This window comes from Geotrypetes seraphini, chromosome 5 (assembly GCF_902459505.1).
Source record: "Geotrypetes seraphini chromosome 5, aGeoSer1.1, whole genome shotgun sequence".
Taxonomy (NCBI): Eukaryota; Metazoa; Chordata; class Amphibia; order Gymnophiona; family Dermophiidae; genus Geotrypetes; species Geotrypetes seraphini.
In genome coordinates, this window is record NC_047088.1 from 200,271,346 (window position 1) to 200,298,893 (window position 27,548).

At 41.0% G+C, this 27,548-nt stretch overlaps 1 protein-coding gene across 2 annotated transcripts in view; it reads right to left on the reverse strand.

Annotated features, from left to right (window-relative positions):
- The window catches only part of ITGA6 (integrin subunit alpha 6), a 143,903-nt gene that overhangs the window by 61,967 nt on the left and 54,388 nt on the right, over positions 1 to 27,548 (reverse strand). For both annotated transcript variants that reach the window (XM_033944748.1, XM_033944749.1), the window contains exons 4-7: positions 25,455 to 25,713; positions 17,665 to 17,799; positions 3,374 to 3,587; positions 1,408 to 1,601 (exon numbers count right to left, since the gene is read on the reverse strand). In XM_033944748.1, coding sequence (XP_033800639.1) covers positions 1,408 to 1,601; positions 3,374 to 3,587; positions 17,665 to 17,799; positions 25,455 to 25,713 — 802 coding nt within the window. The remainder of the gene's footprint in view (positions 1 to 1,407; positions 1,602 to 3,373; positions 3,588 to 17,664; positions 17,800 to 25,454; positions 25,714 to 27,548) is intronic.

Here is a 27,548-nt window from a genome sequence, read left to right on the forward strand (position 1 = left end):
ACCCCTTATTATGGCTCTCATTACCCCACTTCCATCCTCTCACTTTCATCAAAGACCTGTCCTCATCATTCATTTCTCACTCTTTCCATAGCCTCAGTCCCTTTCAACTGCCTCTCAACCCTTTTGAATCTTTCAGATTGTTTCCCCTTTCTAACTTTCTGTACTCACTCTTACAGCTCTACTCATACTCTTCACACAGTCCCCACTGTTGTCCTAATCCCTAAATCAGTATCTTAGTCTCCAGTATTCCCTACATCCCCACTCATCCACCCTACAAATCCTTAAACCCCACTTGCACTACCAATACCCAGCCAAATCTTAAATCTGTGTTCTGTTCTCCCACCCAATTCTATCTAAAGTGTCTACAAAAGTTCTCCCACATTCTCATGTCAGTTGTTATCTGCCCTCCTGCTTCTTCTTCCCTTTTCCCAGCATGCATTGCCCTTTCCTATTCCCTTGCTCAGTATCCACTTGTCAGTCTACTTTCTTTTCCAATACTCGCTGACCCTGCCATTGATCTCCTTACTCCAGTATCTATCGCTCTGCCCTTCCCACTCTACTTAAGCCTTGCATTTGCCAGACCCTCTCCCAACTCTGCCAGCCAAAGCCCCAACATTTGGCCCCTGCCAGCCACAGCCTCAGCTACCAATCCAGTTCTAATTAGGATTACCAAATTTTGACAGAGAAAAATCTCAGTATCAGAGTCAAAATATAAATTTGTTCCCATTAAAACCAAATGGGAGAAGAAAAAAAATGGAATTTGTTTAATGTTGTTTCAGGAGGAAATGACAAAGAAACCCCCAAAATGGTGTTTTCATGTATTAAAATGACAACACAGCTATACTGGTGATGACTTAAGATGGCCTGTTGAATGTTAGGTCTATCATATCAATACGCTTCGTTTCCTCTTGCAGAGATCTAATTTATCAAGCCATTAAAAACTAACTGCAGTTTCTGCATACATACACTGCAGTACTTGAAAGGAAATGGATCTGTGGAGCCAGGGAAGAGATAGGTAGGCAGGAACAAGAGTTATAGGAGAAAAGAAACAGGATTAGGGAACAGAGCAACTGTTTTTCTCTGTTCCAGGATCACCTCCTCCCCTCTTATCTGCAGGCTGCCTGGAAAGGAGAACTGAAGCAAAACACTCTTGCTACTCTGGGGTCGAAAAAAAAATTGATGGAACTATATTCCAGGCTGTTCCCCTAGAAATTAAACCCCAATATACATTTTTCCTAAAAGCAACAATTAGATTGGTCAAAAACCTTGCAAACTGTTAACAAGGAACATTTGCTAAGGAGTTTTTAGAAATTTGTGACATAAAAAGGTAAATGAATTTTTAAAAATCTCATTCCCAACATGAGAGCTCTAAGCAAACACAGTGACCATATGACATCATTTTCTTACCTGGGAAGCCATCTTGGTTAACATCGCCAATGTTCTTTACTGAAAGACCAAACATAGATTCTTTAGTTCCATTGAGGCGAATGGGCTGGATGCTATTCCACTTGCCATCTTTGTTAATATAAATGTAAACAGCACCTCCAATTTCTCCATCCCGATCAAAATATTGGGGAGCACCCACCACGATATCTTGCCAGCTGAAAGGAAATAAAAAATATGATAGGAAGCATATTTAAAATGCTTAATAGGCAAGTAAGCAAGCAAAACACAGATCAACATATATTTGTAACATACTGAACATTACTCAATAAGCCACAAGTAAAAAGTAGGCTTTATATTATCGTAGATATGCCAACATCCATATTCAGGCACAGGAAGAATTACTGCTTTTAAGAAAAGGTATTTAGTTTGCTGAAACATGCAAAACTGTTTTGAATGGAATATAAAGAATTAGCTATTTTGCCCACTCTAGATTTTGGAAAGCAGAAACAAGGATATTCAATGCTGGTGCCCAGACATGGCCTGGTATTGAATTTCCAGGTTTAACAATGGCAGTGGTCAGCAAAACACCGATTATCACCAGCTGACTATCTGGCCCTACATTTTTAAATACCATATGCTAGCAGGAATTATCTAAACTACGATTTCTCCTTAGACTGGACATCCTGTTTACCTACCAAGTAAATTAGATTTATTTTAAAGTCTACAAGTGGAGGGCCATTTTCGACACGAAGTCAGACTTTTTTTTTTACTATGACCCATCTAGACATCCTGGCCTTTAGGATGTCTATCTTAGTCAGCCATTTTTGAAAGACAAAATGTCCAAAACAAGTTCATTTGGACATGGGAAGGTCAGCTTTTTAATGGACTGGCCACACAGACATGCCTACACCTTAAGGGGCAGTGCTGTGAACTTCACAAAGGGTGCCAGGTACACAAGTCACCAAAAACACCTTATGGTGAGCCCTCCAAAGCTTCCCCAAAACCTTTATACCCACCTGTTTACCATCTCAAAAGCCTTTATGGCTGCAGGTGTCACCTATATTGCAGTACATAGGGTCTGGGTAAGTTCTGTTGAGCTCATACACTTTCCATCATAACTGTAGTGGGTAGCGTGGGATGTGGGGCCTGATCCCTCTCTCAATGGCTCACTACACTGCCCACCAGGCTGCTCTAGACACCTGCTTGCTGTTCTACTAAATTTGCAGCTGTCATTAAGGCTGGTATGTACATGTACTGTTTGTTTGACATCTTTGGGGGGTGGGGGTGGAAGGGGGGTCAGTGACCATTGGAGTAGTGTGAAGGGCCATGCTTTCATCCCTCCAGTGGTCAACCAATTATTTTATTTTTTAATTTTATTTATTCAGCTTTCTATACTGTTCTCCCAGAAGAGCTCAGAACGATTTACATGAGTTTATTCAAGTACCTGAGCATTTTTCCCCGTCTGTCCCGGTGGGCTCACAATCTATCTAATGTACCTGGGGCAATGGGGGGATTAAGTGACTTGCCCAGGGTCACAAGGAGCAGCGTGGGTTTGAACCAGGGTGCCGAGGCTGTAGCTTTAACCACTGCACCATACTCTCCCTTATCAGTCTGGGTACCTTTATGGCCCTTAGATGCTTTGAAAAACAGGTCTTTATCTGGATGTCTAAAAGTCTTGGGAAATGTTTAATTATCCCCGCAAAACGTCCAAGTGCTAAGACCGCCCAAATCCCGCCTCTAATACATCCACTTAATATTTAGAGATCCTGGATGGTGAAGATCTAAATATTTAGCTTTGAAAATCGGCACATGGACATTTTGGTGATTAAAATGTCTACGTGCCGGTTTATGCTGTCTTTCGGACGACTATCTGTTTTGAAAATTAGCCCCATAGAGTACATTTATACATACATTAGAACTTCATACGAATAAATGTAAGGACTGTACAACCCAGATGTATAGCATTATCTACTATAAAAGCTCTCACCCATCACTGTTTAAGTCTACGACAGCCACATCATATCCAAAAGAGGAGGCCAGTCCCTCGCCTTCAATTATATACTCAGGTGAGAGAGTGTTCCGACTTTTTGCATCTTTCTTCAGCAGAAGCACTGCACCACTGTGGTTGGCTCTTGGGGCCCCCGCAACAAAAGTCATCTCCTTCTGTGAGGTAATACCTGTACCAGTGTCCAAGGAAAACCCTACAACGACGTAGAAGAATCTTAACAACCCCCAATAAGCAACAGTCTGTTTCAAAACTGTCATTCTATTTAATATGCTGTGCTAGTCAAACAGAGCTCTGTAACCAAAGATTAGCAAACTTGAGTTTTTCACTTAGAAATTTCCACATTGAGCATCTAAACAACTTCAAAGAAAGGAACATCTTTAGCTCTTCAGAATTCAATTTTAAACTGACAAAACAACCCCCTCCTTTACTAACGCGTAGTGCAGATTTAGTGGCGGTAACTGCTCTAACGCTCATAGGAATTCTATGAGCTTCGGATCAGTTATCGCCGCTAAAACCCACGCCACGCGTTAGTAAAGGAGGGAGCAAATGAGGAACCTAAATGCAAAAAAAAAAAGAAAAAGAAAAAAAAGAGGTATTAATTTTATTGATCCCTAAACCAACTTCCCAAATGGGGAATATAGCTATCTCCTAGACCAGGGGTAGGCAATTCCGGTCCTCGAGAGCCAGAGCCAGGTCAGGTTTTCAGGATATCCATAATGAATATGGATGAGATGGATTTGCATGCACTGCAAATCTATCTCATGCATATTTATTGTGGATATCCTGAAAACCTGACCTGGCTCCGGCTCTCGAGGACTGGAATTGCTTACCCCTATCCTAGATCAGCCAGAATAAGAAAAGATGTAGGAAAGTGAGCTCCTGATAAGCTGCTCCACTCTTGGGACTAATAGTTAAGCTGTGGAACTCCTTGCCAGAAGATGTGGTTACCGCGGTTAGCATGACTACATATTTATTTATTTTTTTTAAAAAACTTTTAATCTGCTTATATCTAAGCGGTTCACAAAATACGTACAAAAAAAAAACATAACCACAACAATTCAAAACACATTAAAAACAAAATACAGTCATATATTCATATATCTGGGTTAAAAAAAGGTTTGGACAAGTTCCTAGAGGAAGAGTCCATAGTCTGCTATTGAGACAGACATGGGGGGAAGCCACTGCTTGCCCTGGGATCAGTAGCATGGAATCTTGCTACTGTTTAGGATTCTGCCAGGTATTTGTCACCTGCATTGGCCACTGCTGGAAGCAGGATACTGGGATAGATGGACCACTAGTCTGACCCAGTAAGGTTATTCTTAAGTACCTCTCCATTAAGGATTTTTGCTCATTATAGAGACTTCATGTGTAAATCTGGTTATCAAACTTGCGCACAATTCTCTACAACCAGAAAAACACATTTAGCCACACATTTTCATCTACAGCAGGACTGCCCAAGTCCGGTCCTCGAGATCTACTGGCAGGCCAGGTTTTCAGGATATCCACAATGAACATGCATGAGAGAAATTTGCAAACCAAGAAGGCAGTGCAGGCAAATTTCTCTCATGCATATTCATTGTAGGTATCCTGAAAACCTGGCCCGTCAGTAGATCTCGAGGACGGACTTGGGCAGCCCTGATCTACGGTATGTGCTTCCTAAAAAGGCAATGTAAACATTTTTTCCCATTAACCAAAACCAGAAACATTCAGGACACAAATAGTCATTATTTTGATTACAATGATGTATTTTTGGTGGGTCTTCAAAAATCTCACTTAATGCTTTTGTCCTACCCATCAAATTAACTAGATGCAGTGAGAAAAGTTTTCCAGACATAACACACAGAATAAAATCAGGCAGCAAAATACACTAAACACATTTTACACAGCAACACTCAAAATGGGTTTATGGATAACACTGCATTTATATCTAAAATCATGCAAAATGTCTGATGTTGCTAATGAGGTAAGTTATGAAAGAACATGCTGCATGGAACAGTGGTGTGTATCATGTCTACTAAGTGACTGATGGCAAATTGGAAGTCTTGAAAACAAGGTTTGCATTTACAAAAATAAAGTACATGGATCAATACAAGAGAAATGCTCATTGGGAAACCCCAACTTTCACAGGTTTGGTTGGTTGGTTGCTTTGCCACAAGGTTGAGTTATTGGGCCTGTTCTTGTTAACATTTTTGTAAGCGATATTGCTGAAGGGTTGTCTAGTAAGATTTGCCTCTTTGCAGATGATACCAAAATCTGAAAGGGGGTAGAAACCCCTGCGAAGTTTGAAGAATGGTCTGAAATTTGGCAGCTAAGATCTAAAGCTAAGAAATGCAAGGTTATGCATTTGGCCTGCAAAAACCTGAGGGAACAGTACTGTTTAGTGGGTAAAGAACCTTTTTGTGCATGAAAGAGGAGTAGGACTTGAGTGAGATAGTATGTGATAATCTTAAGGCAGTCAAACAGGTTGAAAAGGTGATGGTGAAAGTTACAAGGATGCTTGGGTGCACAGGGAGAGAGGTATGGCCAGTAGGTAAAAGGGGGTATTGATGCCCCTGTATTAGACTCTGCTGAGATCCCATTTAAAATATTGTGATCAATTCCGGAGACCGCATCTTCAAAAAGATATAACGAGTATGGAGTCAGTTCAGAATAACTACTAAAATGGTCAGTGATCTTCATAATAAAGCATATGGGGACATTAAAGATCTCAATATGTATACTTTGGAGGAAAGGCAGGAGAGGGGAGATATGATCGAGACATTTAAATACCTGTGTGGCATAAATGCGCATGATGTGAATCTCTTTCAATTGAAAGGAAGCTCCGGAATGAGAGGGCACAGGATGAAGGTGAATAACCTCAGAAAATACTTTTTCATGGAAAGGGTGGTGAATGTGTAGAATGGTCTCCCGGTCAAGGTGGTGGAGAAAAAAATTGTATCTTAATTCAAGAAAGCTTGAGACAAGTACAATTAATATCTAAGGGCGAAGAATGGATAACCGACGGTATGGTTAGGCAAACTACATAGAAACATCTAATCTAATATTTGTGTGTCACGCACACTAAATAGGCTCTGGGCGACTTGAGGAAAGGAAAGGAAAAGGGTTACAGTGGGAGGAAGGGGGACAGGAAACATCAAACTTAGGCGAATTAAGTAAAGGTCAGGTGCTTATGAAGATCCTACAAGAATTAGTTGTCGAAGAGTGAAGTTTTCAGTTTTTTTCGGAATAGAGTATGGTTGGTTTCCATTCTATAAAGACCATTTGGCCTATGTTTTGTTTTTTTAATTGCACATGAAGAGTGGCATTGCAAGCTTTCGCATACTGCCCTTTCAGCGCATCTCACCTTAAACTCTGAAGAAATACATTTTCTTAAGTTGGCAAGACAATCTCCGCGTCACTGCTATCTTTGGCTTCACTGAGAATGCCATACGTGCCAATTTGCCATGGAGATTTTGGTGATGCGGACATGTTTCACAGTGCAGTGCCTACACAGGAGAATTTTACGCCTGTTCCGTTTGATTTTGTTTTTTCCAATCTGATTTTTTTATATTCTACATACCATCATACGGGACCCCTGAGGAAGAAGTGTTTTTCGAAACAAGGACCGTGTCAGGTCTGGTCCACATGAATACTAGGACCAGTTTTTGGATTTTTTTTTTTTTTATATGTATGTTATACATGTTTTTATGATTTTTTTTTATAAATTCATGTTCTTTGTACGTTCTACTGCAGTTTTGGTTTTGTTTTCTGTGGACATGTAATCTCCATCAAGTGGCTAATTCATTAATACAGGTTGGTAAACAGCTTTTAGGCAATGGTTTTCAGCAATGAGCGAGACATGAACTGGTGACTCATTATGCAAAGTTCTGTGTCCTTGAATCATCTGGCTTGAAAGAATTGACTTATGAGGAGGCTTGCAATGCATATAATAGAGGTGACGGGCATGCATATCTATGGGCTGGACTGGTGTTTAATAGGATGAAGAAACTGTTTATTAGATCATGAGGAACCAGTTATGGAAATGAACTACTGATCAATTAGCATCTGGAGAACTAATGCCAGTGACAAACACTGTGATTGCATTAAGTGATAAGAAGAAATTGGAAAAAAATTAAATTAAATTAACGACACATTGACTTTGGGTGAATGTAGTGGGGGGGTCTCCTTAGGGGTATATTTATAGATAACAGTATTTGAACATTGTTTTGAAGGATTTATGACTCATATGAATTAAAATAGCAAAATTCTAAGAAGAACTTTCGAAGTTGATAGCTTCTTTTGAATAGTGAATGCATATTCGTTAGGGATATCTTGAAAACCCAACTGGCTGGGGGTCCCCCAGGACAGGTTTTAAGAACCACTATGCTAGAGTAGGGAACAAACCTAGAAGAAAGGGGATTAACTGGAAGAAACTTGTATAGAAACTATCAAATTTCTGCCTGTGGAGCAGTATGGGAATCTTTAGTTGCTTTAACAATGCAAAGGGGAGGTATTTTGTCCTTTTTCCAATTTTGGAAAGCACCAGAGTTTTGGAAGGATACCTGGCCTCTTAGAAAAAGGTCCTAAGAGCCAGGGAAATGAAGAAGTGTTTACTGTATTTGAGGTCTATTTCCCCAACAGGTCCCTGAGGAGGGCTCAAGGAGTGATACAGTGAGTCTACCAAAGGAAAGCACTGAAGAGCTATTGACTAACATCTGTCCCCAAACCATTGGACAACATCAGGAATTAAAGAGGAATAGGCATCAAGAGGCGACATGTTCAAGGAGCATGCAGAAGAATCCAAGAAGTAACAGATCCATCTTGGCATTTTTTTCATGCGTTTACTTATTTGATCAAGATGTTGCAGAATGGAGTCAACAGAAAGATGTCTGGACAAATAGGACTTGGAAAGCAACTCTCCACCCCCCACCCCCCCAACACAGCCCCAGAAGTAAGGGGTATAGAGTGCCAGCACCTAACCACTCAAATGTCTTGGGAGCTGCAAAAGGTACCCATAGGCTAAAGAAAGTTGAGAAACCTTTCCTTCCAGAAATGAAGCATTTAAATATTCAAAAAACAAATGCATCAGAGACCAATTGGCAACTGGGAAACCTAAATACTGCAAAGTAAATAAGATACTATGAGTTGGTGTTAATTTTCTCTACATACAGCCATAATTCCTGTAAAAAAAAAAAAAAAAAAAAAAGAACATTTAAAAATATGGAAACACTTCTCAAAACAGGGTTTCAAGCAACCCCAGAACACACGTATACTGGATATTTCCATAGGTGCCAGCTCTGTGGATGCTGCGAATCCTTAAGCCCCCAAATATTGAGCAAATGCCTTTACTTTGTCTAATGAAGGGCAATTTGTGATGGGTTTAGCACCCCCAACCATTCTGAAAAGTTGGCTTGTATGGATATTTCCATGAATTCTTTGCTCTTAATTAAAAAAATAAATAAAGAGCATGCATCACCTGAAACGGCTACATGCTTTGAATTTATATATGTTAAGTGACCGAGCATGCATATAATGAATAAATATGAGTATAGTTCAGGTATCTGGGCAACAAACTATGGCAGAACTGTATCTGATTTTTCAGTCATACAATTGGTATTTATTTACTATTAATAATGTGCTTGAGCTTGGGCTGCGGGGGTAGACATTGATGGACATAAAATACAGCAACAACTACTTTGGAAGAATGGTGCCTAGGGATCATAGAGAAATTTATGTGATCCTTGGTGGTGAAGAACAGTTTATAAAAATGGGAGGGGGGGGGGAACACATTACCTTTACCAATACAAGAATTATAACTGAAATGGGACACAATATGGGCCCTCCAAGTGGCAGTAGTGTATACTTTCATATTTAAGATTAGGCTTCTGTTCTCTAGGTCAGCCAAGTATGTTGTAGAAACATTTACAGCCTATAGGAGGGGAGAGCCTAATAATTGTGCAACAGTGACACCTAATAGAAAGATTTATAATTTATCACTACTGGGGTCCATCAGTAGTGTGTGGAGCCCAAACTAAAGTGAAAAGGTTGAGCGAGTTTCAGAGGGAGATATACAAATACAGGGAAAATCTCAGGTGCTCGTGAGAATTATGGATATGCCTAGCTGCTTAAAGTTGATAAAATGCTTCTGTGTTTTCACAGTTTTCAGATGTTGATTGAATTACAATGTCCATACCAATCTGTATAAATGTATTCAGTTTAGTCATATATTCAAGACTTACATGTACAATATGACATTTACGAGGAATTTTGAATTGGCATTTACAATGGGTCATTCTGTCATATGTGCATTGCTATCCCAGTTACTGAAACAGACCAGGCCAGAGTGATATGTGAATGTAGTATGACATGGTCACCTTTAAGTTTCACAGACCTAGGTAGCTATTCATCGCAACATCAATGGACTTCTCCATTCTTGTACTCGAAGGCTCTGTTTTGTACACAAACTGATCAGGATCAGTATTGGACACAGTGGTCAAAAACAGAACACCTACATATACAGGTATAAGAGGAAAGTGAAGAGAAGTACACCTCAATAAGAAGTAAATGTGAGTTGTCACTTATTGGACAGTCAAATACATATCAGCAAAACACCAATGCTTATGTTAGAGCACTAAACTGGATATTTTCTGGGGACGGAAAATATTTTCACCAATAGCTAGGAGTAGCCCAGTGGTCGAAGCACAGAGAATGACACGGTGACAGAATTCATCACCATTCCCATCCCTGTGGATAACCGCATGAAACCATCCCCACGTCATTCATTAAGGAGAGAGGGAAGAATCAGAGTATGAATGGGCATAGTCACTGACCCTCAAGCCTTGCATTAAAGAATGATGGTGTAGAAGGACTGAGGTTGAGATAGACACCAAAGAATGACACGGGAGTGTTTCCCACGGTTATCTGCGGGGATGGAAACGGTGATGAATTCTCACCATGTTATTCTCCAAGTTGAACTCCCATTTCTCCCACTGACATGCCTTGGACAAGTCAGTAAACCTTCTACCACTGCAAGTAGAAAAATAACTTAATGCTTAATGTACTAACCTACATGTTTTATGTAAGCTGCTTTATTTTCAACAAAGCTCATTTATCAACTAGTATGGCAGTTTGTGTGAATCACGGTCCCCCAAATTCTAAAGTTTTGTGTGTACATTGGTGGTTACAGTGTGCCAGTGTGTGTGTGTGTGTGCAGAGGCTGCAGCAGAAATATTGCTTCATATGCAGATGAAGTGAAAACTTGGACATCTGAAGAAGCCATACATTGCCAAAACATGGGTTGTGCTTACATCTAATCATACCATCTTCAACTATGCATTTTTGGACAGTTTTAATTAAGTTTTTTTTTTGTTTGTTTTTTTTTAATAATAAATTTGTGCCATTTCATTTGGATACAGTTTTTTATTCCTCTTTTTTATTGTTGCTTCCCTATTTTATTTTTTTAGTGTGGGCAATTTTTGTTCTCTTTTTTTGGCTCATCTGTTTGATTGGTCCTGTCAGCATCGATGAGCTCCAGTCCAACCAAGCAGAGATTGCTTTCAGAACTCAGACATGGATTATACGCAGCACTGATAACAAAAATTACCAATTGTTTTTGCAAGAAATGAAGATTTTTGCATTTTGCCTTGCTTTTTTTTTGGCACTTTGCTGTTCTTATTCTTGCTTTTCCACAAGTCTTTGCTAAGGGTCATATTATCTCTGAGCTGCCATCTTAATGCCCTCAAGACTCCCAGACTTTACTGGACATTGTATTTTCCTGCTTATCTTTTCCATTTTGAAGGTTGCATTAACGACCCATGGGTCCTGAGCAAACATTTGCACCTACCTCTCCCCATTCTCTCTGGTCCAGTGCAACTTATCTTGCTTCCAACTGATAAAATGCAGTATAAAAAGCATGTTGGTTCTACTGGTTCTGCCATTTAGAAACAGGAAGTGATGTCAAAAGGGGCAGAAGTGCCAGAGCCAGTGGCAGACTGATAGTGATTCTGTGTCTTTATGTCACTTTTTATCCCTAGCAAGCATCTGTACTGGGAGAGGGGCAGGGAGATGCTAGACTGGAGTGGGCCTTGTTTACTTGTGGACTACTTCTTAACTTGGGCCTTGGCAGATGCCCCCTTTGCTCATTAGTAAAATCAGTCCTGTCTGACCATTTCTGTGGCCCTATTCTAGAGTTCACTCATGCTGGTCACTATCTGGGGGTTTAGGAAGAATAAAACACCGCCTCACTGAGGAGCAGCTGCTGCTTTCTGAGACAAGACTGAGGTGTTCGTGCCTGTCACCAAAGGTTGAAAGGCTCTTATTTTAACACTGGAGCTGGTTAGAACATTCACTTCAGTCTGGGAGGTATGAATCAGACATTTGTACTTTGGTCTTGGTTTATATAAGACTAAATCTATTAGCTGTGAGAAGATAAGACTTTATAACAGAACTGTTGCTGAAAATATATCACTTGCTTTATTGCCTTAGCTGCTGCTTTTCTTACATCAGTAAATCTCTATTTGCTTAACTGTCATTGTAGTTTTCTTATTGTCAGCAGACAGAATGAACCCAGGGCCAGGAAGAGGTATTAATATTACCCTTCGCACAGACATCATTTAATTTAAACTGCCATGACTTTGTTTTCACATGTAATATATTTACAGTTCCATTATAGAATAAGGTCCTATTGCTCACCCATGGGGATCCTAAAAGGAGGCACCCAGTTATAGACTTGCCCATTAACACTTGGATTCTGGATACTGTGGCCAAAGTTGCAAATGCAAATCTGTGTGCATTGCTGATTTGCATACACAATTTAATTGTTTAATAAGCCAATCAGCACCAGTAATTGCCAACTAAGTGCTAACTGGCACTAATTATAATTTACACACACAAATTCCTAAACATATTCTATACAAGTGGCGTGCAGTAACATTTATAACAGAGGATTCAGTAGATGAGCTAAACTAGGGATGACCAACCTTGGATCTCAAGATTTCCACAATGAATATGCATGAGATCTAGCTGCATACAATGGAAGCTGTATATGCACATGATCTCATACATATTTGTTGCATATAATATAACTAGACAGGTTTTTTTTATTTAAATATACTGTATTTTTATTAAATAACACAAATCTTAACACTATATTATATGTTAAACAAATGAATCCATATTGCACTTCCAGTTACTAAAATCTGCATTATCCCACAATACAGTGGAAGAGAACCTGGAGCTTGCACTCAGTCCATTCACAAGCCTTTTCTGATGAAAATAAAGCTGTTCCACATCATAGTCTGTGTGTATTATTTCATTTCTCCAGTATTCTCCAATGTTACAACAAGCATGTATTGATTCTTAGACAAAGCTGTTATAATGCCTTCTCACTCCAATTCAGACTGTGTCCAACCAGCCCGACGTAGCACCACGTTTCACTATTACAGCATCTTCAGGAGTTGAAACTGTGGCAGGTTTTCAACTTCTTTACTGCTTCATTTCATTATAGATTAGCCCACTCTCCCCTCGGACAGGATACAAACTGTAGCAGGGGAGATTGAGGAAGATAGGAGAGATCAGGGGGAATGCTGGATATGGTAGAAAGAAAATTGGGGGAGATGTTGGACAGGAGGGTAGATGGAAGGGAAGATCAGAGAGAAATGGCTGGACTTGAAGGAAAGGAAGTTGAGAGATGCCTGATATGGATGGAGAGGGGAAATGTTCGACATGGGTTTTGGGGAGAGATGGAAAGAGCAGCAGTAAAATGAGCTGTTTGCATCCTGTCTGAGGGGAAAGTGGGCTTGTGTACCCATGCTGACAAGACTAAAGCAGTACATCGCTAAAGTATACAACACACAGATCAGGCTTATTTGTTGCGTGATCTGTTACCACTATTTGTTGGATTTTCTTTTTTTGTCCTTGTAGAACTGCAGCTTCCATCACAAAAATACTTTGCAAAATACAGACTTTATGATATTTTGAGGCTGATGCAGCAAGTTATTATAGACCCATAAACAAGAGGCAAAACCAGAGAGCAGCAGACATAGGACCTCCAGGGTGCTTGCAACAAAATAAAATAAGCTTTGCCTTGTCACTCATTCCTTCTTCGGTTCATACTCAAAATAGGAGTGACAATAGACAGATAATGCAAAGTCATTGTCACTATGAGCCAAGCGTATGGTACAGTCGCCTGAAACACCCATGAAAATGTCCTTGTACTAGAAACAGAACCAGTTAACAAGATCCTGTGGCTTCGGACTGAACTGATGGCACAGTTGCCTTCAACATCCAAGAAGATTTCCTTAACACACGAAACGGAATCAGTTAACAAAATCTCCGAGGATGTTATATGTTGAGAAGCAAAAAGAGGGGCTCAACAGCCCCAGCATACCTCCTCTCACCCCCCAGAGAAACCAGCAAAAATGGCTTGGTGGGTCCATTATATCATCTCTCAATGGGAGGTGATAGGTCAGGACTACCAAGCCCTTCTTGTTTTTCTGAGGCATGCCAGTTAATGGCACCAACTTGAGCTGCCACACAGCATCATTAGCATGCTCAGTTCATGTATGGGAACTATGCCTGCTTGTGGTGCCAATGTCAAGATGCTGCTGGCTACCATCCATTTCTGAGAGAGGACAGCAGACAGGCTCCACATTCCTTCAGCTGATAGTTGTCTCCTCTCTCCCCACACCTTTTTGGCTACACTAGCGGTGGAAACGTTCTATAAAAATTTACACAGGGAACCTCCGTGTTCTTTCTGGTTTTTGTCTTGTTTGGCTTTTGCCTTTGCTGTACCTGACTGTATTTGTGTTTTCACCTTTGCCTTGTATTGCGGGGCCCTTTCCACTTCTAATAAAAATATGTTTTAAAAAAAAAAAAAAAAAAATTACCATACATTTTGGTTTCTAATGTAATCTCAACACCAACCATATACGAGGGATCTTCACAAGGTTTCTGTACTTTTCTTTCTTAAACATTATTAAATATCTCAAAAGTAAATTACATCACTTTTCCACATAATCACCCTGTTGCCTGACTGAATAGTCACATGACATTCTATGACATGCCCTCTTACCACTTCTCCGACTCTAACCATTTCCCACAAAAATATGAAAAATGTGGAAACTTTATGAAGAACCCTCGTAGTAATCAAAAATTAAAAAAAAAAAAGTTACTCAAAACTAGAACAAATTCATAATGCTAGCACTAACTTACAAAACAAGGATTCTACCTATATTTTAGGGCTCTAAAATGTAAATATGTCTATTGGAAAAGTACACAAACCAGTTACAGAAGGCTACACAGAAAATGCATACTAACAGAATACCTTGGTCACATACATGGAACAAAAATAAGTGACCACAAACCATAAACAAATTTAAATAAACCCCCCAAAAGCCAGACCTTACAACACCAGACAACAGAAAGAAATGCATTTCCACCCATGCAAAATATAACTACAGTACATGCCAGGGATGGTGTTGTAGAGGGGGGTATAACTATGGCATTGCCCTTGGCCCCCTGGCCCCCTATTGAAAGCTGAAAATGACGCAGCTTGGTAATGGGCCTTGGGGGTCCCCTTCCAAATTTATGTGCTGGGCCCCAGTCATGACTAAACAGCAGCTCCAGCACGATGTACATTCCAAATACAACATTCTAATCACAAAACAGAAAATTATTTTTTCTACGTTTTGTTGTCTGGTCATTTTATTTTTCAAATCAATATGGTCCTTCTCTGATTTATGCTTCCCTCCGTCTTCTGGGTCTCCTGTCCATTTGACTTCTTTTTTTTTCTGTCCTCCTATTTTCTTCATTTCCTCCCCTCAGACATTGATTTTTCATGTTCAGCCTTCTCCAATTTGTCTGCTTCTCAAATGTCATTCCTCCTCATCCTCATTTTACTGCTGCTGTCTACCTTTCCATCTCTCTCCAAAACTCATGTCAAACATTTCCCCTCTCCATCCATATCAGGTATTTCTCTTGACTTCCTTTCCTTCAAGTCCAGCCATTTCTCTCTGATCTTCCCTTCCAACTACCCTCCTGTCTAAGATCTCCCCCAATTTTCTTCCTACCATATCCAGAATTACCCCTGATCTCTCCTATCTTTCTTGTCTAGCATCTTCCCCAATATCCCCTTCTACCTTCTTTGCTGCACACATGACCCCCTCCCCCATTTTCCATCTTCCTCCATTTCTAGTATTTTCTCCCAACTACCTTTCCACCATCTTTCCCTGATCTCTCCTATCTAGTGTCTTGTCCAACATCTTCTTCTATCCAGCCTCCTTTCTAGCATTTTTTTCTAGCATTTTTCCCCCGATCTCCCCTGCAAAATGCCTTCCTCTCCAGTTCTCCCATCCATCTTCCATCCTCAATTTTCCATCTTTCTGCATGTTCAACACCCTCAATGTCCCCTTCCACCTTCTCTCTTGACCTCCCCTTCCACCTGGCTTCCTTTCCAGCATCTGGTCCCCCAGTTTCTCCTCTTTTCAGCATCTCCCCATGATATGATCTTCCTCCACCTTCCTTCCTGCCCAGCATGCCTTCCTATCTACCTCCATTGTCAGCATGTCCCCTGATGCCCCCTTCCATCTTATTCAGTATCTCTTCCTTCCCCCTCCCCTTCTCTGCAGTCTTCTTCCTTATTCCTGGCAACAATTACCTCAACCTACATTCAGCCAGCATCAGCACCTTTTCCCTGCAGGGCCCTGCCTACACAGAAACAGGAAGTTGTCATAGTAGGCAAGCCCTGCAGGAAAAAGTTCTCGATCCGCTGGCTGAATGCAAGTTGAGTTAATTGCTGACAAGGACAAGGACAGAAGACTGCGGGGAAAGGGGGGGAGGAAGAGAGAGGTAACAACTGCAGTGGGCAGGTGGAAGAAGAGAAGAAAAAAAAACTTCCTTCAGTGCTGTTACTGCTAGGCAGCTAGGCCCTGCCCACTCAACAACCCACTGACTCTTACATCAGAGGACCAAGGAAGGAACTGGTTGGGAGGCAGAGCTCTGGCCGTGCCTGCTGAACCAATCAATCTGAGAGTAGTACCATCAGGGCCTTTATGGGGCTGGTTGAATCTTCAACCCAGCTGTGCTTTTTTTGTTGTTGATGCTTACATTTTGCTGATACAGTTTGATTGAGAAGGCAGCCTGCTCCACCAGTCAAACTGCACCAAGCAACAAGTAAACACACACAAACGCACGCACACACACTGCATGGCTGGGCTGGGGGATTCACTGAAGATCCTGATGATACATCACTGTTCTACACAGTGGAGCACATAAATTCTAAAGCATAGATCTCAAGAGGTGATGTGGCAAGAGGAGGAAAATGACCGGCTCTTGGGTGTTCCTAAGTTAGATGCACTGTTAGACTACGCCTGATCCATGCATAACAGGAAAAGGCATCTAGGTCTACTTTTCATTGGCATAAATGCCTGCACCTAAATGTTAGTTGCGCAGATGAGCACTACGCACAATTCTATAAACTGCACCTAACACCAGAGGCAGTTTATACAGTAGAACTGCACTGCTGACCTTTTCAGCAATGGTTTTTTAGGCAACATATGCAGAATTTAACCTTAAGCTAATTCACATTACTGAGGCCTTTGCTTGCAAATCCAATGGGGATAAGAAATAACCTATTTTGGTTGAAATGTAACTGATCTTGTGCTTGTATTTAGAAACAATTAATTAAATCTAAACAATCCAAAATCCAGTTCATTACAATTGATATAAACAGTTACATTTCCAGAAATACTGGACCTGCATTATTTTTTCTTGGTCTGACTTAAAAAGATGTTGTATCCATCCCACAGTTTATACTCAGGCATGACTTGTCAATTTTGCAGAAGACAGGCTGGAAATATGTATTTTACATGTCAAAAAAACCCCCAAATATTAAATGAGAAACACTGTCAAACATGTACTGAAGCTCAACACAAATGCAAGGAACTGCGTAAACATAAAACAAGAATCATACAAAGCGCTAGAAAAAATATTTTTCAATTGCACTGAAATCAAAACAGTTTAAAATAGCATTTTTCTTTAAAAGTACCAGTAATTGACACCATATTTGTATTTATTCTGTGAAATAATGATATCCATCATAACAAAATAATGTATTTCTTCATATACTTGAATGATTGACTACATTAAGCGATGCCAAATAGACTCCTTCAAACCACACGTACACCACTAGAAAACCAGATGGGAAGTAATTTTTTCCTGGAGTTGTTGCACTGAATCAAATCTTAAGAACTATTGTAACCTTCCAAACTCAGCTCATTGTTCCCCAGGCCTACCTAAATAACTGTTCGCTGGAACTGGAATTAGATTTCCATCGTTCTGGTTCTCACCACCAACCTCATAAGGCCCATCATCTTCAAATGCAAGCAACTCCTCCAAAGTGGAATTCTTTTGTTCTGCTCGAACCATCCCTACAGGAATGAAAATGGTAAATAAAAAAAAAAAATGGGGTGAAGGGGTTAACATAAAACTTGATTAGCAGTAATGGGTGGAAGAAGATATGAGAGAAAGTTGGAACCAAGGAAATAGCAGGATGAACACTATGATGAATAAGGAAAGTATAAGTTTATGCAGCTTTAAACCATGATATGAAATCAACTCATGCATTATGAAGATGTCATGGCTTCTTCTGGGGATGAATAGGACTAACATTTTAGAAATTCAAGAACTTAAGCCTAACCACTTTTGGGAGGCAATCCCTTTTTTTTGCTTTACAAGTGAGATGTAAAGATCAATACAATTGGGAACTACCTGTAGCATTCATACACACACAAACAAAAGATATTCAGGTAGTAAACAAGTTAAAACAGATTTGTGATAGGCCAGTGGTTCTCAACCCTGGTCCTGAAGGCACCCAGCCAAACAGAGCATGCAAATCTCAACCGGATGCTACTAAATCTCCCATCCACAAAAGATCCTCACTACAAACGAGTTTTCCACTCCGTGCTTACCTTTCTAGGAGTAAAAACTGAGAACGGCCTTACAGAAATGACCAGAACTGAACCTTGCCACACCATCTTCTGAAGAAAACTGAAAACCCTTCTGTTTGACATTTAATCTCCTTTACGCTCTCCTCTTTTCCTCCCCTTTCCCCTTCCATCCCACCTCCACTCCCCCCTCTTTTCTCTCCCTTCCCCTCCCTCCTCTCCTTCCTCCCTCCTCTCTTTAAAGTCACCTTGAGCATGTATAGGTATGAGCCACGCACAAATAGAAGATTAGATTAGATTAGCAATCTCTCTCATGAATAATCATTGTGGATATCCTAAAAACCTGACTGGCTGGTTTGCCTCCAGGATAAGGTTCGGAAACCACTGTTATAGGCCATTTTCTACCACAATCTGTTTTCCTCCACATTTGACAAACAGTAACAGTAGTAGAGCTGGTATCTTTCTGGTACTACAGCCAACATATTGCCACAACACATTTTAGCCCTTAGCAAAGTTACGGGGTTCACCAAAATGTGCTGCTACTGAACTGCTGACAACTCAGGGCCAATTTCACTACTATAGACAACTGCTTCACTGCTGGTCATTTCATTCAGTTAGAGAATTGCCATCCATTCAGATTATAATCATTTGGACTGAAGGAGGCAATGGGCAATAGTGAAAAAGCCATTTTTGATTTTTCAATACAGCAAAGTGCAAACTAGCTGTTTTCTATCTTTTGCCGTTAAAAGGTCTTGCTTCAGACTAAGGCTTTCTAAAATAGTATTATTTAGTTTATTTGCCCCATATATATCACACATTTGCAAATTGCAGAAGAACATGAAGAAGGATAAAAAAAAAAATATTCAAAAGTGAGGCATAGGGCAACTTAATATATGTGGCTATTTCATTTATGTGTTGTTATTCAGGTTCAAGATTTAAAAGGATCATCTTTTAGTTTGAGTTCAGATTAAGATATAAAAGTCTTTGAATGTTCAGCCTAAGAATATTTTGAGGCAGACGCTGAAAACTATTGGGTCAATATTCAAAAGCGTCTGCTGTTCAAGTGCTACCAAATGGGATTTTAAGCAGTACTATCTAGATAGTGACTCAACTTCCTTACAGACTACCTCAACACCGGATTGAACATGTGGGAGCAGTCAGAGTAATCCCAGATGGTGGCAGCATTCAGTCTCCAGGAGGCAAAATGGATTCACTAGAGGTAGGTCTTGTCAGACAAATCTGATCAATTTATTTGACTGGGTGACCAAAGAACTGGATAGGAGTGCGCTAGATGTGGTGTATTTAGATTTAACAAAGCCTTTGACAGTGTTCCACACAGATGTCTAATAAATAAGCTGAGTGCCCTTGGGATGGGTCCCAAAGTGACAGGCTGGGTCAAGAATTGGTTGAGTGGAAGGTGACAGAGGGTAGTGTTCAATTGAGATCGCTATCACTCTGAGGAAAGGGTTGTTAGCAGAGATGGGCCTCAAGGTTCTGTTCTTTTAACATTTTTATAAATGATATTACTGAAGGGCTGTTGGGTAAGATTTGCCTCTTTGCAGATGATACCAAAATCTGCAAGAGTAGACACCCCAGATGCGGTGAACAACGAAGAAAGACCTGGAGAAGCTTGAAGAATGGTCTGAAATTTTGCAGCTAAAATTTAATGCTAAGAAATGCAAGGTCATGTATTTAGGCTGCAAAACCCGAGGGAAAGATACAGTTTAGGGGGTGAAGAACTTATGTGCATGACAGAAGAGCGGGACTTGTGTATGATTGTATGTGATGATCTTAAGGTACCCAAACAGGTTGAAAAGGCGATGGTGAAAGCTAGAAGGATGCTAGGGTGCACAGGGAAAGGTATGGCCAGTAGGAAAAAGGAGGTATTTGACGCCCCTGTATAAGACTTTGGCGAGACCTCATTTAGAATATTGTGTACAATTTTGGAGGCTGCACCTTCAAAAAAGATATAAAAAGGATGGAGTCAGTCCAGAGGAAGGCTACTAAAATGGTGCATGGTCTTCATCATTAGGCGTATAGGGACAAATTTAAAGATCTCAATCTATGTACTTTGGAGAAAAGGCGGGAGAAGGGAGATATGATAGAGACATTTAAACACCTATGTGATGTAAATGCGCATGAGTTGAGTCTCATTTGAAAGGAAGCTCTGGAATGAGGACATAGGATGAAGTTAAGAAGTGATAAGCTCAGGAGTAATCTAAGGAAATACTTTTTTTACAGAAAGGATGGTAGATGTGTAGAACAGTCTCCTGGAAGAGGTGGTGAAGACAGAGACTGTGTCTGAATTCAAGAAGGCATGGGATAGGTATGTAGAATCACTTAGAGAGAGGAAGAGATAATGGTTACTATGGATGGTCAGACTGGATGGGCCATTTGGCCTTTATCTGCTATCATGTTTCTATATAAGACAGAAAAGGTTATCCTAAGATATCCAGATAAATTATCCGAACAGTGGGCTGCATACTGCCATTATTTGGATAAATTCCAGTGCCAACAGCCTTATCCAGATTTTCAGCAACAGTCACCATCTAGACCAGTGTATCTCAAACTGTGTGCTGAGGCACACTAGTGTGCCACGGCACACTGAGGAGGAAGAGAGGTGCCTGTCAGCTGACTTCCCTAAGCGGTACAGTGCCAGCGCTACCCAATTCGCCAAAGGCCTGCGTGTTTCCCCCTTCTTTCTAGCGTCCTCTGGCTTCCCCCTGGCCTAACGGTCTCACCTTTAAAGCTAATTACAGCAGCCTGCAGAGGATCGCCGGTAGGTAAAATGATTTTATTTTCAATATAGTGATTGAAATATGTTAATTTTGAGAATTTATATCTGCTGTGTATATTATGTGTATATGAATAAAGAATGCAAAAAATTGCATTACAATTAGTAAAGGGGATGGGATCTGGGGCAGAGCTTGGGTGGGCCTAGGGAGGTCTGTGGTTAGGGTACTCAGTTGATATTTGTTAGACTTAGGGGGTACTTAGCTTGAAGTAGTTGAGAAATACTGATGTAGACAATCAGCTGGCGCCAGTGTCTCTCCTCTCTGGCCCTCTTACTTGCTGGCACCCCCCTACTGGCGTCTCAGGGCCCCTGCACATGCGCAGACATCGATGTGATGATGTAACGCATATGCGTGATGTCAATACAGCGATGTCCGCGCACTTCTGGGTGCCTCAAGCTGTGGCCACTAAATTTAGTGTGCCTCGGCTCAAGAAAGTTTGAGAAACACTGATCTAGACAGTGGCACTTAAAAATGCATGCTGCAGTAGTAAAAAAAAAATCCAGATATTAAGTGCTTACCATAGTGGCTGAATATTAATCTGTGAACTTCTAAATTTAGGCACCTAAGTTATAAACTTGAGGTAAGTTTAAGGTTTGGACACCATTTGCACAAGCAGAAAGCAGATTTACACATATAAGTAATGATTCTTAGCAAAGCCACTGCTCTTACATTTATACAAGTGGCATGCACAATTTTGAAATGGGTATGTTCAAGCTGTATGTTTCCAGCTGAAAATTCACCTAAGCTTAAGATAAATTTAGGTCTGCTTTTCACTGAAGATCTTGTTGGGTGTTCACTGCTAAATCTAAATTTTTCCCATGCCTCAATTTGCTCCAAGTTGACCCACTTTGGAGCCTAAAATTACAAACACAACCCTAGTCAATTTTCAAATGGGGCAATACTCGACACCTTTTAGAAATTGCCTGCTTGGTATGTGCAAAAAAATGATGTACCGTATATATTCTATACACGTGTAAATTTTATCCAGACTATATACAAGTTTTCAGGGGGTTATGGTAAGGGAGGAGTTTGCCATCATGCATAGTTTGTAAATGTGCATATTGAGTGCCTTGTAAAAGGCTTGACTACCTCATACATTTTTCATGTCCTGCTGTCTAAAAAATACAATTTGAAATGCATTAAAGAAGGAGTTTGCACCACTGACCTATACAACATATTCTACACTTTCAATGTGAAAAACAATTACAGAAATATTCCGAGGAGCGACAGATTGCATTGGGAAGCTGCTAAAAAGAATATCAGCATACAGCATGCCCCAGAAACAAATCATGTATATTGGCATGAGTGAAGGATTGCTCTCTTCCCCCCCTCCCATGAAATCCCAAGCAGCTCTGGCCACTCATACAGAGGTGAAACTGGCTGCACTGTAGATAAAGGCTACAAGAACTCATGAGACACTTTAAAAACAATACATATAAATCAGGTGAAAACTGGTCATACTATCAAATTCTATAACACAAGGATCCTAGAAAACCAAAAATTAGTACAAAACAAGACACCTCCATAACCTCAACACAAAGAACTCAACATAAAAAGCTTGGCAACCATTCCTACAATGTAAGTTTAGTGCCCCCCCCACCCCCCAAATGAAGCAAGAAAAACTTTTCCCACTTTCAGCAGTTTCAATTGATTAGACAGAAGCCAATGATCTTTCCTGCCTTTCACAAGTTTAAAGTATAATTGAACAGAAACCAACCAATCAGGATCTGGAAGCACTAATTAAAAACCAGCATCAAGACCAACAACAGCATCGTACTGAAGAAAGTCACAACAAGGTGGCTGAACTGTTGGCCAAGCAATCTCAGGTGTGGCACCATCTAGACAACTGCAATAACCAAGAAACCATAAGCCTTCACACTCTTTCATTATTGCAAATCTACTTCCAAATATTGACTTGACTAGGCTCAGAATAAAGTAAATTGAGCCCACAGTTTTCTTACTAGTAAGATTGATAGAATTCTAATCTCTTCCTGTAACATTAAAGAGACTTCACAAATTTAAGGCTCAGCTTGGAGCAATCTTGAGTAGGTTAATGCTGAATTAGATTTTAAAAATCCTCCAGCAGAACTTGTGATGTATTCCTTACATCTATTCAACACTGAAACTGCTGCAAAATATGCCTTAATATTTTATAGGACCTGTTGGGTACCTTCCTTAATGAGGGGGTGGTTCCTTTGACTCTAAAGCATGCAAACTATTTGACAAGTCTTGAAAACCATAGAACACAAGATGGCAAAAAGGCTGTCAAATTTTATCCAAGTATTAGTCTTAATGTTGGAACCCAAATTAAGTGCTGGAACCCCAATATTTGAAATACTAGCACTGAATACCCAGGAATAAAATAGCCACATCAGCCAGTGTTTAAATCATACCCAGACCCCCATGGTTTTAAATCATTGAGCTGGAATCACTTAAAAGGACATGGATATTGATGTTTTGGCATGCCTGCAAGCTTTGGGGGATCAAAGTGCTGTGCAGAGATAACAACGTCTCATAAAGTAGTCTTCTTAATGTGTTAAAAGCAAAATAGACGCCTATTATATAACAGCCAGTTACTGACTCTAAATCTGTCTGCTCCACCTCATTTGGAAGGACACAATGTTTGCAAACTTTCAGTCTTGCCAATTGCAATACAATAATAATAAAAATTGTTTGTTTCCAATGAGTTGGATTATTGTTTGTGCATTTGATCTAAAATCAAATCAAATGGAAAAAAAGAAAAACCCAAATTAAAATAAACATGAAATTCAACTCCTTTTTTCATTATGATTTAACCCCCCCCCCCAAAAAAAAAATAAATAAATAAAAATAAAATCAGACCTTGAGCAAGCCTCGTCTCAACTGCCCTATCTAAAATTATGTTTTACAGGCTCAGACTGCTCAGTTGCCTCCGGACCTGCATAATCTTCTCTTGTTTGTGCCTAGGAGGTGGGTCTGGCAAGCTTTGTTGTTTTTATGGCAGCAGGATGGTATTGTTTGTACAATGCAATAAAATAAAAAAATTTTATATTCCACAAACATTGTTCCAGGAATGGGGTAGGGACAGGGACAAAACTTGTGGGTATGGGGAAAAATTTGTCATTCTCTACTGTGAGGTATAAAATTACTTTAAGAGATACAAAGAGATCTCTGGCCAAAACTATGGAAAATGTTGATTAAAGGTCATGGATTTGAGATACCACCTTTCTATTGGTTAAACTAAAGTGGTCTGTTCAACACTTTCAAGAAAAATCCACAAACAAGGCCTTTATGGGAGGGTAGCAAAAAGGAAATCACTGCTGAAGACTGTAAGCTCTTCCGAGCAGGGAATGTTTTCTTACTCTTTGTGACTCTGTACAGTGCTACTTGAGTCTGGTAGCGCTACAATTAATAATAGTAGTAGTAGCAGTAGGCCCTTCTCACTCTCACCCCTGTACATACATGCAATTTTTTTTTTTTCAATCTCCCCTTCACCCCTGCCTCCATCACCTTCTCTCTTCCCTTCCATCCCCTATGTCCCTACTTCTTTCTCCATCACCTCTGCCCAAAATTGGCATCTGCTCATCTCTTTCTAAGCCCCCACCCCAAGGTGTACATCAGAGATGCCACCGGTGGCAATTTCTATAGTCAGCCTGCGCTGGCCCTGCAGGCTTCCATCTACCATGTCCCCACCTGTGAGGAAACAGGAAATGACATCATCGAGGGCAGGAACATGGTACAGGGAAGCCTGTAGAGCTGGTGCAGGTTGCCTAAAGATGCTGCTGGCAGTGATTTCTATGAGGTAGACTGGGGATGTGGCTCAGATGAAGACGAGGGAGAGAGGGGAGTGAGGCGCCACCACTGAGGTGTTTGGAGCCTCATGGGCCACTAGACAGGTGGCCTACCCAGGCCCACCCTTGGCTATGCCACTGTTATTAGTTATCAAAACAGACAGACCTGCCATTCAATGTGACAAATCAATATTATCTCTGCTACTAATAGCCAACATGTAACACTGGAAACCAGTACCAATGGCTTCTTTGACTGACAGCCCCACACTACATTTAGTTACCACATGCTGGCTACTGTGCTGGCCTGGAAGATTACATGATGGTTTATCACATAGCAATATTAGTTAACAGGTGCATTTTGCCATAAATTTAAGGCCCTTTAATATCAAGTTCCTAGTCAATGATGTTTGAATTAGTTGAAGCATATTTATTGACAGATAATCAGAATGACAAAATGACACTGACAATATAGTCAAGACTCAATAATTGTGTAAGTTACAAGCAGAAAGACTAGACAGTTGAGATTAATGAAAAATAGTGAAACAGATAAAACCCAAAAACCTGGTTTCCATACCTTTCCAATTATGAGCTCCTGGGGCCCCAAATACCACATAATGGTAATCTCTAGTAAATGTTGCAGCTACTCCCTGCTGACAAGAGCCAAACTTCTCATGGCCCCTCAATCGTCCTTCACAGAAGCTCCATTCTCCACCATCCATACCGTCATCAGTAATTGTAAGATCTTGGCTTAATATGTAGCACCTCCCAAAGATATCGCGAGACTCCTGTTTTGTATTTACATATAGCCTCTTCTCATATCGATGTGCACAAGTCTGTAATTACATAAAATCTTACTTTATTATAGCAAGAAAAAAAAAGAAACACATTAATGACCAATCTCCATTGGTAAAGTCAAGTATCATTTGCTATCTAGCAGAGAGAATCCAATCCCACATATATTGAGGTCTGTCAAGTGTCCTACAAGATGTACATTATAACCTTAATCACAAATTAGATTGATGATACAACATGATCCCCTTTAGGGTTAATGAAGAACATAGTTAACATTGCTCAGTAAATGGTTCATGTGTTTCGGGGAGAGAGAGAGAGAAATGTGTGCTCTGAATATGTGTTGGCTCAAATGTTTTCAAAGGAAAAAAAATGGAAAACCAGGAAGATGCACATTCATTAGACACCCCAACCAAAACAAATTGGTTGCACCATGTAAAAATTTTTAAAAAGGGAATAACCCCCCCCACACACACACACACAAACCGACCCCCCCCCCCCAGTTTAACCCATCTAAATGATCTACAGATATAGTATACGAGAAGGAAGCAAAGATATACACAAAAAAACAGGGAAATTTGAGCCGATGATTGATAAGGGGAGAGTCTGAAAATTTTTAACATCCCCTAGTCTGAGGCTTTTCCTACCCCGATATAAAAAGCTTTGTGGTTTTCTATTTGTTTTAATTGTTTAATACCGTATATACTCGAATATAAGTTGATCCAAATATAAGTCGAGACCCCCATTTTTCCCCCCAAAAAAGGAGGAAAAATGGTTGACTCGAATATAAGATGGGGGTTAATATTTAAGTGCCATGCCCTGCCAGGATCTGCACCCAGTGTCCACTCTCTCACGCCCTCCCCTGCCAGGCTCTGCACTCAGCCCCCCTTCCTGCTAGGTTCTGCACCGAGCCCCCTTCTCCACCAGGCTCTCCAAGGCTCTGCTCCCTTCCTTCCCTGCCCTACCAGGCTATGCAGCCAGCCCCCCACACTCCCAACCAGGCTCTGCACCTACCTCCCTTCTTTTCCTGCCCTACCAGGCTATGCAGCCAGTCCCCCTCACTCCCTACCAGGCTCTGCACCCACCTCCCTTCTTTTCCTGCTCTACCAGGCTATACAGAAGGCCCCCTTCACTCCCTGCCAGGCTCTGCACCCAGCTCCCTTCCTTCCCTGCCTTACCAGGCTATGCAGCAAGCCCCCCCTCACTCCCTACCAGACTCTGCACCCAGCTCCCTTCCCTGCCCCACCAGGCTATGCAGCCAGCTCCCTCACTCCCTGCCAAGCTCTGCACCCTGTCCCACCTTCCTACCTTGTACCTCCTCTGGTGGTCTAGTGATAGGCTGGGACAAGAGGGATCCCTCTCATCTCATGTCCACCTAACAATTTTTTTTATCTTCCCCCCCCATCTGTCTGCCCACCCGCGTGTACCTTTTTTGCCAGTTTTAATCCCTGGTGGTCCAGTGGTGTATGAGGCAAGAGCGATTTTTCCATGTTCCTGCCCTGTGCTGAGCCGCTGCCTCCAATCTCACAGCAGATCCCCACAGGACCGAGCTATTCGTGCTCCCTGCTTGGCCCTGCACCGCTCTCCGATTGGCTTCCACCAGTTCTCATCCTGTGAGAACTGGAAGCAACCAATCTGAGAGCGGTGCAGGTCAGAGGAGGGAGCACGAATAGCTCGGTCCTTTGGGGTACGCTGCGAGATCGGAGGCAGCGGTCCAGCACGGGGCAGGAATGCAGAAAGATCGCTCCTGCCCCATACACCACTTGGCCACCAGGGATTAAAACTGGCAAAAAAGGTACGCGGGGGGGAGGTGGGGGGAGATAAAAAAAATTGTTAGGTAGATGGGAGACGAGAAGGATCCCTCCTGTCCTGGCCTACC